A 12,480-nucleotide genomic window follows, 5' to 3' on the forward strand; every position below is an offset into this window, starting at 1 on the left:
TTTTTAAGAAATTTTTGCAAGTTTGAAAAATCGTTATAATAGGTAAGCACGGTTGTAATTACTTTTCAGGGTCAGTGCTGGGCACCAAGATCCAGCACTGGGATCTCTCCTGATAACAGGTAAGTAATTTCGATTTCGTTATTCGACTGATTTTAGGTGAGTATTTTAAAGTTTCAAAACTCGACACTTAGAAGAATTTCCAAGTGAAACCAGTCAATGTTACCCTGTGGAAGAAAAGTGAGTTATCGGCTTTTGGGTAAGTACTCGACTGGCAGAGTTAAGGTTCTGGGCATAGACTCGGGCATCTCCCAGGGTCAGGTAGGTACAGTAGTTACACCCTCAGCGGCACAGGGGCAGTCGGGTGCAGAGAGAGTTAGGCCCAATGTTATCCTATGGCGGGCAGGGGGCCTTTTATTGGTTGCTGCTGGCAAGCAGGCCACACGGCTGTGGGAGCTGGGCTCCTGGTCACTTACTCAGGGCAAGTGGGGAAGTAGATTAGTACAGAGGTTGCACTCCGAGGGGCAGTCGGGTGGCTGGGTGCAGGGTGCTTTTGAGCCGTCGGGCGCTCAATGGATTTTAATGGAGAAGCTCAGTGATGAACTAAGGCTGCAAGCTCGGGGACGCAGATTCTTCAGGTGCGACCACCACTTCGAGAGGTAAGTTGGGAAGCTGTAGGTTAGGTAGGCACCCAGGAGCTGGGCACAGGTGGCCGCAGGGCGCCGGGGTGTCTTTTCGCGTCGGGAAATCTTACCCTCAGCTGGTCGCGGTTGGAGGGGTCTCTGGTTCTGAGGCTGTAGGCGTTGTCAGGAGCTTCGAGGTGGGTCCTTGGGTGCTGGATTCGGCGTCAAAGTCGCCGGGGGGACGTCCTCGTGGTCTTTGTGGAGAAGTGTGGCTCAATGATTAGAGCGGCAGACCCTGATGCAGAGGTCTAGCCCGGGACCAGGGTTCAATTCCCCGCCTCTGCGGGTCTTGTGCTCAAAAATTCCACGGAACTGATAATTCTCGCCTCAGTGCCTAATCCAATCATGGAGTCCCACTCTGCAACTCTGGGCAATAGCTTGCTTAAACTCCACAACGGCCCCCACAACGCTAAGGATGCCTGGCCTCCACCTTGGGGGTGCCCAGGAGTGGACGCCTCACAGGGAAAGCCAGGATGGGTTCCACAGCGGTATTCGTACAAGCGCCTTGAGACCCTTGCGGTGAGGCGGTCTGATGTTCTGCCACTGGTTAATGCTGCCCTGGATTACCTTCCTGGAAAGAGCCATGGATATTGCACAAAGTATATAGATGCAGGATCTCAGACTCCAAAGGTGCAGCCTGTCAGGGTGAGTGAAATTCTCAGGTCTCTAGCGAAAGCAATGTTGAATATGAAGAGCCATTAATGTTGGAGCAGGCTACAAATAGGCTATGCAAAGAAACGAATTCAAACATAAATGAAAGGTGACTGTTCACAAGACGGAGAGCTTTCCAGGGAGTTTGGGGGGATGGGGAGGGTCCCTCATCCCCGCAGTGTAAGAAAAAGATTGACAGTGCCATCATAGGTAGACCCTGGTGAAAGAACAAATTACACACTGGTCCTAAGGATTCCAGGTTAACACTGATCCGCTAGAGACTACTGGGCTTGGTGTCCCAAGTCTGAAAGACAAACAGGCTTGGAGGAGGACCTGTTTTGTAGGGAGGTGTACTCTCCTGTTAAGACGGAGGAAATTACAAGATGGGCCTCCAAAAAGGCCTTGTCATTCAGGACTACAAGATTCTCATACGTCCAAGGCTTAGGAGTTCGATTAATCTTGTCAGGTGTGTCCACTTTCAGTCGCTCAAAACACACTCCTCAGAGTGAAAAGCTAAAGGCTCTCTTTGCAGGAAGATATCTTTCAAGTCCTCATTTATGTTGCAAAAGTGTTGGTGGTCCTGTAATATTAAACTAAGAGTCACAAGACAGACTGTGCCTGGGAGAGGATCACTAGGGCGGGAGGAGAGAGTGCAAAATCACCTATCTGAGTAACTACATTCCAAATCAATGACTGACAAAGGCAAGTCTACCTAATTGAGAACTTGGCTATCTCACAGCCAGCAACTTTAGTTTCTTTCAATCGTCCCTTTTCTTGTAAGGTGACATCCTGAGGTACGTTCCTCTTTCTCCTTATTCCTTAGTCGCTCAGTCTGTTTGCTTCACTCTTCTCCCATGTAGCTCTGTATTTCCTCTTTCTGGTTTTCTACTCTGCCAACCTGATCGTCCTCTCATGGTCCACCTTCATGACCTTCCTTGGCAGAAAAAGGTGCCTCTACCTGCTCCTTTGTTTCATCAACTCCATTCTCCCTTTTAAATCTTCTCTGTGGCTTGTGTTCCCACCTACCAATTGTGATGCCTACCTATGCCTTCTTCATTGTATTTAATCGTCTACGAGTCCTGTTCTTGTTTCACATTTCTTTCATTTTTGAATCCCCTGACTCTTGATCGGTAAAGATGCTGACCTTCCCCACCAGTCTTCTTTCTACATTTCTTTTTACCAAAGTACTTAATCATGAAAACTGCCACCCTTTTCTCACAATCTGTTCACTTCTCTTTGTTTCTCCAGAATCTGCTTGACAAAAAAATGTAGACCATTCTGCAGAAATTATTGGCTTTTAACACATTCAAGGAAGAGGAAAAGAAAGCATGCATCTAAAATAACACACACCTATCTTTCTTTTCTTATTTTTCCTAAGACATACTTGATGTGTTGAAGTTCCAGTTGAGTCTGCTGGGATTCTGACTTTGCTCTATTTAGGTCCACTGAGTTCCTTTTATAGTTCTCGAGCAAATCCTCAAACATCTGGGGAGGAAATTAGAAACTGACAGGTCAGACACTCCATTCACAATCTGGTAATGAGATAATACATCACAGTTAATAGGTTAACAGGAGAAGGGCCAGCCTAAAATACTGTGTTCCAATACTACAACACCAACAGAATGCAGTTACATACATTTGACTTTACAGAAGAAAAGTCACTTGTAAGAATGGCTCTTCGTCGTAGGAACTTTATTAATAGTACATTTAATATTTTGTTTCCTTTCAAACTGAATTTCAATAAAACAAACTTTAAAATAACTTTATAAGAGCAGCAAGATGGAAAAACATGCTAGAACAGTGGGAGATTAATCCACTAGTCTCACAGACTACATAAGAAGAAAATAAAGGGCCTATTTAAAGAGCCAGCAGCTTCCATTTACAACCATGCTTTATTCTCCCAGCTGACCCATAGCCTTAGTTCTTTTTTACAGCTACATGTGAGAGGATACATGAACAGCGGGCAGAGTTGATTTTGACCCTTTTTTTTTTACTGGAAATTATTTTTTTCTCCTTCTTTATTTAATTTTATCTTTGGTCAGGGAAATGAGATTTCAGTGTAAAACTGTGTATTTTCATGATATTTCCTCACAGAAAGTAGGAAAATGACTCATTTTAGTCAAGTGTCTGAAATGTGGGAGAAAATGATTCTCTTGGGGTCTGTGGGGTGTGCCTAACTAATTCTCACTCTGTGGAAGAGTGTATGTTTTTCTCACAAGTGCTGAATGTGCCACAGAGGTTTGAAGGACACTGCAACCCTGAGGAAGACATTTCATGAAAGCCAGGAGCAGTGCGATAGTGGACTCAGGGAAGGGTCCCTTTCAATGCCCTCAGTATCAAAGGACTTCACATTGGGATATCCAGAAAAAAGCTAAACAACATTAACAGCAAGGCTTTTGCAACACCTGTTCGACCTTGATTTCATCAACGTTGGTACATGCTCACTTTCAAAGCCAGATATAGTGTCAAGACCATGCTTACAGAAAGTGAATTAGAACTACTGTTCAAGCCCTCATACTAACACCCTCTTCCATGGCATCCTAGACTCCACATTAGCACCCTTTATGGGCATTCTTTTTTTTTAAACTCTTTTTTTTGGTACATGACTTACATCACATCAGTAGTAATCAATTAGACCTTTACACATTACATATTCTTTTACAATACTTCTTTACAGCAGTGATTGTGCATTTTCAGTACATGAAATAATTACAGGGTTATATTATTTATCGCTCTTTAGTACATTAACTGTCTTCCAGTGAAGACTCCACAGTGGGTATGGTGCATATGCCACCTCTAAAAGCATTTCTCTTTCCCCAAAATCGTTCCCATTTATTGGGGCAACCTCTAAGTATGTATACTACCTTTTCGTCCACAATAGCCATATCCTAGTCGTTGCACCAATCTGTTACAGTGGGAGTGTTTCGTGCCCCCTTGTGTCAGGCAATGTTTCTCTTAGCTGTTATCATACACAGTGTCGCCCAGGTTTGTGCTGCTGTATTGAGGTCTGTTGCATCCCATATATTTAGCAGACAACACTTAGGTTCTGGTGGTACAGAGGCCCCACTAACTCTTGCTATTGTGGACATAACCGCCTCCCCTTAGGTCGCTATTTCTGGACATTCCCACAGCGTGGGGAAAAATGTACCCACTGCTCCACACTGCCGCAAGCAAACTTCACTGTTGGTCTTCCCTATTTAACATAGTGTTACTCTGGTGTAATAGATCCTATGGAGCACTTTGTTGTACGAGGCGCAATTTGGAGGAGCTCGCCACCTCTCTTGGGGATTCTAATGCCAGTCCGTTTTATCTAGTTCCCCTACATCTTTCTGCCATTTATCCCGGAGGAGCTGTGTGGGGTCAGGGAGGTTGTTGATAATTTTGAGATATGTTAGAGATGTGGCTTTTTTGTCCATATGTTCTATTAAAAGTCTGTCTTCTAATGGCCAGACTTCAGGATGGACTGTGTCATGTGGGATTACAGCTTCTAATGCGTGCTTGATCTGGAGATAGCGAAACCTTTCCATAGGTGCCATCTCGTATTTGTCTTGAACTTGAGTGAATGTGATTGTTTTACCCTTAGACCAGAGATCTCCCACCTTCGATATTCCTATGATGTCCCATTGCCTGAACACTTTGCTGTTGCGTAATGTACCTAGCTTGCCGGTTTCCCAGATGGGTGTTGGCTGCGTGATCTTATTGTCCCAACCTAGCTTCCTAAGTACTGTTTGCCAGATGTGGACTGTCTGGTTTGTCTGTCCTAGTAAGGCTGCATTCAGGTTCTTGTTGTATAATGCTCGGTTGATCCCTCCCATTCCCAGAGCAAGCCTATCCAGGCCGTAAGCCGGGTCCGTATGGGAGATATGTAACCACTGGTTTATTACGGTCAATAAGGAAGCCCAATAATTTGTTTGTATATTTGGGAGCACGATGCCACCATTATACCAAGTTCTAACTAGTTTAGCCATAGTAATTCAGGCCAGCTTTCCATTCCAGAGGAGTTTGGTCACTTCTGCCTCTACTGCTCGGACTTTAAGGGCATTCTTCATGCTGCAGCACGTTTTAACCTTGGCCTGAAGAAATCTAATCACTCTCATCCTGAAGGAACTCCTTTGGCTGCGCTTGCTGGCCCACAGTTTCTTCAAAAGGATAAGTTACTTACCTGTAATCCTGGTTCTCTTCAAAGGGGTATCCTCATGAAAGTCATAAGCACTGAATATTCCGCCCATGCCGCGGGGACCCTGGAAAAAAAAATATATATATATATATACACACGCTCCTTCTTCCACACGAAAAGCGGAGCACTCGCAGACGGGTGCGATTTTTGCGGCTGTGGACTCCGCAACTATATTTCGCTCCACTCCTTTTAATCCAAAAAGGAAAATATTGCACTCCCGGGGGCGTTATCAACAAGATTTCGATGTCGAGAAAGGCATCTCTGCTGAAACGCGTCTGTTGCTGGTCATCTGGTCATTCGAATAAATCTTGTTGATAATGCCCCCAGGAGTGCGATATTTTCCTTTTTGGATTAAAAGGAGTGGAGCGAAATATATATATATATATTACCTACTGGCGGTCGCCAGTAGGTAGTTATAGTTAGGACCACGTTTCCATAGGAAAACCTCAACATTCTATTTTGAATAACTTTGGCGCCGGTCGACGAATCCTCGCGAATTTCTCAAAATAGGTGGGGCGCTACGCTCCGCTCCTACCCTGAAAGTCTCGGGGGGATTCGTCAAGCGGGGGCTGAGATAAAAGGGGGGTCCCAAAACGCGTTTTTCCCATGCATTTTTCCATAGGACCTTTAGAACGAGCTACAGCCCGAACGGCTGAACAGAATTACTCAAAATTTGGCAGAGAGGTAGTCCCTAGGTCAAGGAAGTGCCTTTTGTAGGTTTGGTGTAAATCTGTTCAGTAGATTCTGCGAAAATAGCCTTTGAATCAATATATATATATGTAAGCGCGCAGAGTGCGCGCTGGGTGCGCGCACCTTGCCGTGCGCGAGCGCAATTCTGATTGGTTGTTAGATCTTAGTAAACATTCGAATCGGTGGAAGTCAGGAAGCGGCGGCCGCCATTTTGTCTATCGCATAAAGAGGGGGTGATAAACAAAGGGGGAGCACTTGAAAAGGGGGCAGAGTGGGTAGAAATAGACCCAGTAGGCATTGTAAGGGGGTCAAAGTAGGACCTTGTAGGGCTAAAAAAAAGAATAATATTTTGAAAAAAAATATCGCCGAGTGCGCGCACCCTGCGCGCACCCGGAAAAAAAAAATAATAAAAGAAATTTAAAAAAAATTGCATTTAAGTGTTTAGAAATAAGGTGGCTCTAAAAAGAGCCCTTGTGTTTATTGTTTGTTTTTCGGTACCTACAAGTAAGTACCGATGCAGAGTCTGAGGTTCAAGAGGAAGACTCTGTTCCCTTCATCATTGAAGTGCACACCATCTCCTCTATAAATGTCTTGCATGTCGTAACGCAAGTTGTTGTGGTAAATGGAACCCATACCATAGTCACGGAGGAAAGCAGAAACAGATTTGTTGACGTGCTTCCTTGCTTTGTCAATCTGCGGACAAAATTGGTTGGACCAGTTCCACTTTTGCCTTTGGCATATGTTAGAATATACAAAGGCAGATTGAGGAAAAAGCGACATCAATTGCACAAAGGTGTCCTTAATAAGCATTTCCAAACCTACCCCAGTTAAAGTGCCTAGATCATTACCACCACAGTGCACAATAATAAGGTTAGGCTGTGGGAGATGTAGAAAGGTTTTCACCAAAGGCATTAATTGGTGCCACTTTAACCCTCTCTGACCAATCCACTTGATGTCTACATTTGGCAAAGCAAGGTCTCTCACCATACCTCTTTTCTCTGCAAATTTTTCACTCCAGAAGACATAGCTGTGTCCTACAATCCACACTGTGAACATCTTCAAAGGAGATCTGGATGCACTCAGGAGGTGTAATTCAGTAGAATGGTAAAAAGAAATGAAAGACAGTTTGGAAATGGAGGCATACATATTTTTTATAAAAAAAAAAGAACTGATTGGCTGTTTCATACCATTCTACACTAAAAACTAGGCTGTATGTGTAAATTAATAGAAGCATGTTTTGTATTGGTTCAGAAAAAATGTGTTACCAAAGAACAGTACTATGGATTTGCTGTAAGGTTTGAAAAGTCAAGCACTCTTGCTCTGTGGAATTGAAACATTGTGTGGCGAACTTCTGACCTAACTCCACACAGCAGTGTTCCATGAGCTGTTGCTATGGTAGCAGGCAGAAGTCAAGTTGGGGGAAGGGTACTAGGCAGAAGTCAAGTTGGGGGAAGGGTACTTTTGGAAAAGGGTTGGTTTTCAAGCAATAGAAATGTGTGATTACATTTGAAAAAAAGGGGGAAGCAGTGTGATTTGAAATTAACATCTATATGTGTGGAAAAATAGAGGGAAAGATTGCCATTATCTGGTTCTGCTGAGTGGAGAGAGGTGTAGAGAACAAAGGTCCTGGCTCTGATAATGTGCTGTGGGGTTTTGAGGTTTCAGTCTGTAATGCAAATACATTCAGCATCACTAAGGCTGGTTGCCCTTGCTGGAGTGTAGGCAGTCTTCCAGCATACACATGGTTTGTGGTCTGAAAATGCAGTCTGGACATGTGCATTTAAAAAAATCTGAAAAGTGGATTCATAATGTGTCAGTCTGTAAAAGTAATTTTCACTTGCCAACAAAAAAGAGCAGTAAGTGTGCATTCAAATTGGCAAAGATTTTTCGTTTTGTGACTAATGTGAAAACATGACTCTGTGTGCAAATAGGAATTACAGGAAGAGATTTGTTGCGTTTTGCTCTGGTGATTTCACAGTTGCATTAGTAGGAAAAAGGGGGAGTCTCTCAAAAAAAAAAAAAAAAAAAATTATTAAAAAAACCTTGGGTGCGCGCAGGGTGCGCGCACCTCAAAAAAATTTCAAAAAAAAATTTCAAAAAAAAATATTTTTGGGTTAAGTTTATAAGTGGCTCTTAAAAGAGCCCTTGAGTTAATGGAGGGAAACAGGAAGAGAAAAACGCAAAAAATGAAAAAAAATCTATGGCCTAGTGCATGAATGCGCATCAAATTTTCTCTGAAGGAGATCAAGACTGGTCTCCCCCACAGAAATAAGAGAACCGCAATCAGTGCACCGTGTAGACAACCTCGCCAAACAAGGTGGACCAACAAGAGGTAAAGAAACAGGTGAAGGCACCATCGCAGCTGAAGTGCTCCCCTGAGCTGCCGAAGATGTGCTCGGCTGAGCTGCTGCTGATGTCGTCGGCTGAGCAGGTGGAGAGTTTTCTCCAGAAGCTCGACGAAAAGATACTGGGTGCATTTTGTCAACATGTCTTAACATAGTGTGAATGCTAAAAGAATATTTCTTGTTAGGATTCCCACGAGATAAGACTTTGTTACAAAGTACACATGTAACTTTTGGTGCATTTACCTTTTTCTCATTCTCTGGAAAAGTGAAAAACTGCCATATAAAGCTGTCTTTCTGCTTCCTGTTCCTCTGCCTCTCAAGAGTGTCCTGGTCACTGTCTGAAGTAGGTTGCTGTTCAGCCATTGTCTCTCAACAACAGAATAGCTCCTTCTCCAAAGGAATCAGAACTAATAATGAGGGGAGTAGGTGTGGTTTGGGAAGAATCTGGAACAGAAAGTACTTCAAACCAATCAAAAGTGATGATTCTTGATCACATGACTTGCCATGAGGGGATTGGGTGTGGTATTGAAACAATTAGAAACTGAAAGTAATGTTAACCAATAAGAAATGTTGTTTTATTATGTATAAACCCGAGGTGCGCGCACTGCGCAAGCTCCGAGCGCGCACCCCGTGATGACGTATGCACGAACGCGTAAACGCGCAGGTGCATACGTCATATACGCGCACCTAGCGCGCATACGTTTAACACGCGTATACGCGACCGTTATTGCGCGTAATTTTAGCGTATGCGGAAGTAAACCGCGTCGAGGGCGTAGGACGCATGCGTGCGTACGTACGTACGTACGCATACGTACTGGGTGCGCGCTCCCAGCGCGCACCAACAAGTATATTTGCGTACGTAAATAACGTACGCCGGAATTCATAAAAAACATACGAAATAGTACTAGGTGCGCGCTCAGAGCGCGCACCCCAAGAAATTATAAATAAAAAAAAAAAAGAGGACATTAAATAATTAAAAAAATTATTTAAAAAAAATATCCAAATTGAATTATTTAAAAAAATAATTTATAAAAAAATACAGATAATATATAAATGAATATAAAGTAATTTTATGCAAATAAAAAAAAATATCTTTAATTAAAAATACATAACTTAGCATATAAAAAACCATACAAATTCTCAGAAAAAAACATAGGTTTCAAAAACGAAATATTTAGGGATTAGCATTTAAAAAACCTTGCAAATTCACTGAAAAAACCATAGGTTTCACACACGTTATAGTTAGGAATTAGCATTTAAAAAACCTTGCAAATTCACTGAAAAAACCATGGGTTTCACACATGTTATAGTTAGGAATTAGCATTTAAAAAACCTTAGAAATTCAGTGAAAAAACCATAGGTTTCACACATGTTATAGTTAGCTGGACATTTTACTCGTAAAAAACCAATGAAATTGCCCCGTTATAGTTAGTTCAGCTAACTATAACTCGCACGCGCCCGCAATGCACTGCTGATGACGTCACATATTACATCACTCATGACATGGTCAGTGACATCACTCATGACATCACTGATGACATCTCAAATGACATCACTGATGACATCATCCTTGTGATAGAGTGGCAGACCTCCTCTCACCCTAATATAACCTTTGATACACACATTCAATAATAGAGACTAAAATTTTTAAAACAATGGACATACCAATAACAGTTACAACAACCTCTTCAGTAATTCTAAGATTCACATACACATTCACTCATTCACCAACAGTCCTATACAGTCACTCATACATGTACTCACTCATCATATGTACTCATACACCTATGCATCCAGTTACACAATGCCACTCATCCATAGAGTTACTCACACACATAGTCACTCATGCTAATAAAGATTCAAACATACATTTACTTGCATACACAGTTATACACACACCACCACACTTACTTCTTACAGAAACTTAAACATACTTAGTCTTTTAATCAATCACTTATAGAAACACATACTTATTCATACAGGAACTCTTTCAATCTCTCACTCTCACATATACTCACTTATATACACCAATAGTCACATATACTAGTTTAAAACATATGTAGTTACTCATAAAGTCACTATTGAGACAGTCATTCACTCACTAACACAGCCATACACACACTCATCCACCCATATAGTCCTGCACACATGCTGTCTTCAACACATACAAACAGTGAGTGACTCATTCATGTTCCTATGCACTACATAATACCCCCCACCGAACCATGCAGATACTCAGACTGACACTCAAAAAACCAACTAATAACCTATATAGACACCCATGTAGCTACTCACCAACCCATGCAGCCACTTATACACAAAGTGAGAGACTGATACAGATTTTTACATATTTAAACATTACTCACTAAGCCATGTATTCACTATGATACACTTAATCAGTCAGTTACACAATCCATTTTTCAAAAACAAATCATCCATTTAGACACTTATATACCCATTTATTCTTCCATCAACCTTGAGATATACATATATAAAACATATTTAATTTTCAGAAAAACACACATTCACTGGATGATGTCATCAGTGATGTCATTTGAGATGTCATCAGTGATGTCATGAGTGATGTCACTGACCATGTCATGAGTGATGTAATATGTGACGTCATCAGCAGTGCATTGCGGGCGCGTGCGAGTTATAGTTAGCTGAACTAACTATAACGGGGCAATTTCATTGGTTTTTTACGAGTAAAATGTCCAGCTAACTATAACATGTGTGAAACCTATGGTTTTTTCACTGAATATATATATATATATATATTCAATGAAAAAACCAAAGGTTTCACACACGTTATAGTTAGCTGGACATTTTACTCGTAAAAAACCATTGAAATTCCCCCGTTATAGTTAGTTAAGCTAACTATAACTCGCGCGCCCGCAATGCACTGCTGATGACGTCACATATTACATCACTCATGACATGGTCAGTGACATCACTCATGACATCACTGATGACATCTCAAATGACATCACTGATGACATCACTGATGACATCATCCCGTGAATGTGCGTTTTTCTGAAAATTAAATATGTTTTATATATGTATATCTCAAGGTCGATGGAAGAATAAATGGGTATATAAGTGTCTAAATGGATGATATGTTTTTGAAAAATTGATTGTGTAACTGAATGATTAGGTGTATCATAGTGAATACATGGCTTAGTGAGTAATGTTTAAATATGTATATATCTGTATCAGTCTCTCAGTTTGTGTATAAGTGGCTGCATGGGTTGGTGAGCAGCTACATGGGTGTCTATATAGGTTATTAGTTGTTTTTTTGAGTATGAGTCTGAGTATCTGTATGGTTCGGTGGGGGGTATTACGTAGTGCATAGGTGCATGAATGAGTGACTCACTGTTTGTATGTGTTGAAGATAGTATGTATGCAGGACTGCATGGGTGGATGAGTGTGTGTATGGGTGTGTTAGTGAGTGAATGACTGTCTCTACAGTGTCTTTATGAGTAACTACATATGTTTTAAACTAGTATATGTGACTATTGGTGTATATAAGTGAGTATATGTGAGAGTGAGAGATTGAAAGAGTTCCTGTGTGAATAAGTATGTGTTTCTATAAGTGATTGTTTAAAAGACTAAGTATGTGCAAGTTTCCGTAGAAGTAAGTGTGGTGGTGTGTGTATAACTGTATATGCAAGTAAATGGATGTTTGATTCTTTATTAGCATGAGTGACTATGTGTGTGAGTAACTCTACGGATGAGTAGCATTGTGTAACAGAATGTATAGGTGTATGAGTACATATGATGAGTGAGTACATGTATGAGTGACTGTATAGGACTGTTGGTGAATGAGTGGATGTGTATGTGGATCTTAGAATTACTGAAGAGGTTGTTGTAACTGGTATTGGTATGTCCTTTGTTTTGAAAATTGTAGTCTCTATTTATAAATGTGTGTATCAAAGGT

General features: G+C 41.6%; 1 protein-coding gene across 7 annotated transcripts in view; it reads right to left on the reverse strand.

The window, feature by feature from the left end:
* The window catches only part of LOC146835261 (uncharacterized), a 339,148-nt gene that overhangs the window by 36,310 nt on the left and 290,358 nt on the right, over nt 1-12,480 (reverse strand). For all 7 annotated transcript variants that reach the window (XM_085602842.1, XM_085602839.1, XM_085602841.1 and 4 more), the window contains exon 9: nt 2,716-2,816. In XM_085602842.1, the coding sequence (XP_085458968.1) occupies nt 2,716-2,816 (101 nt within the window). The remainder of the gene's footprint in view (nt 1-2,715; nt 2,817-12,480) is intronic.

The sequence above is a fragment of the Triturus cristatus genome, chromosome 4_2 (assembly GCF_964204655.1).
Source record: "Triturus cristatus chromosome 4_2, aTriCri1.1, whole genome shotgun sequence".
Classification (NCBI taxonomy): Eukaryota; Metazoa; Chordata; class Amphibia; order Caudata; family Salamandridae; genus Triturus; species Triturus cristatus.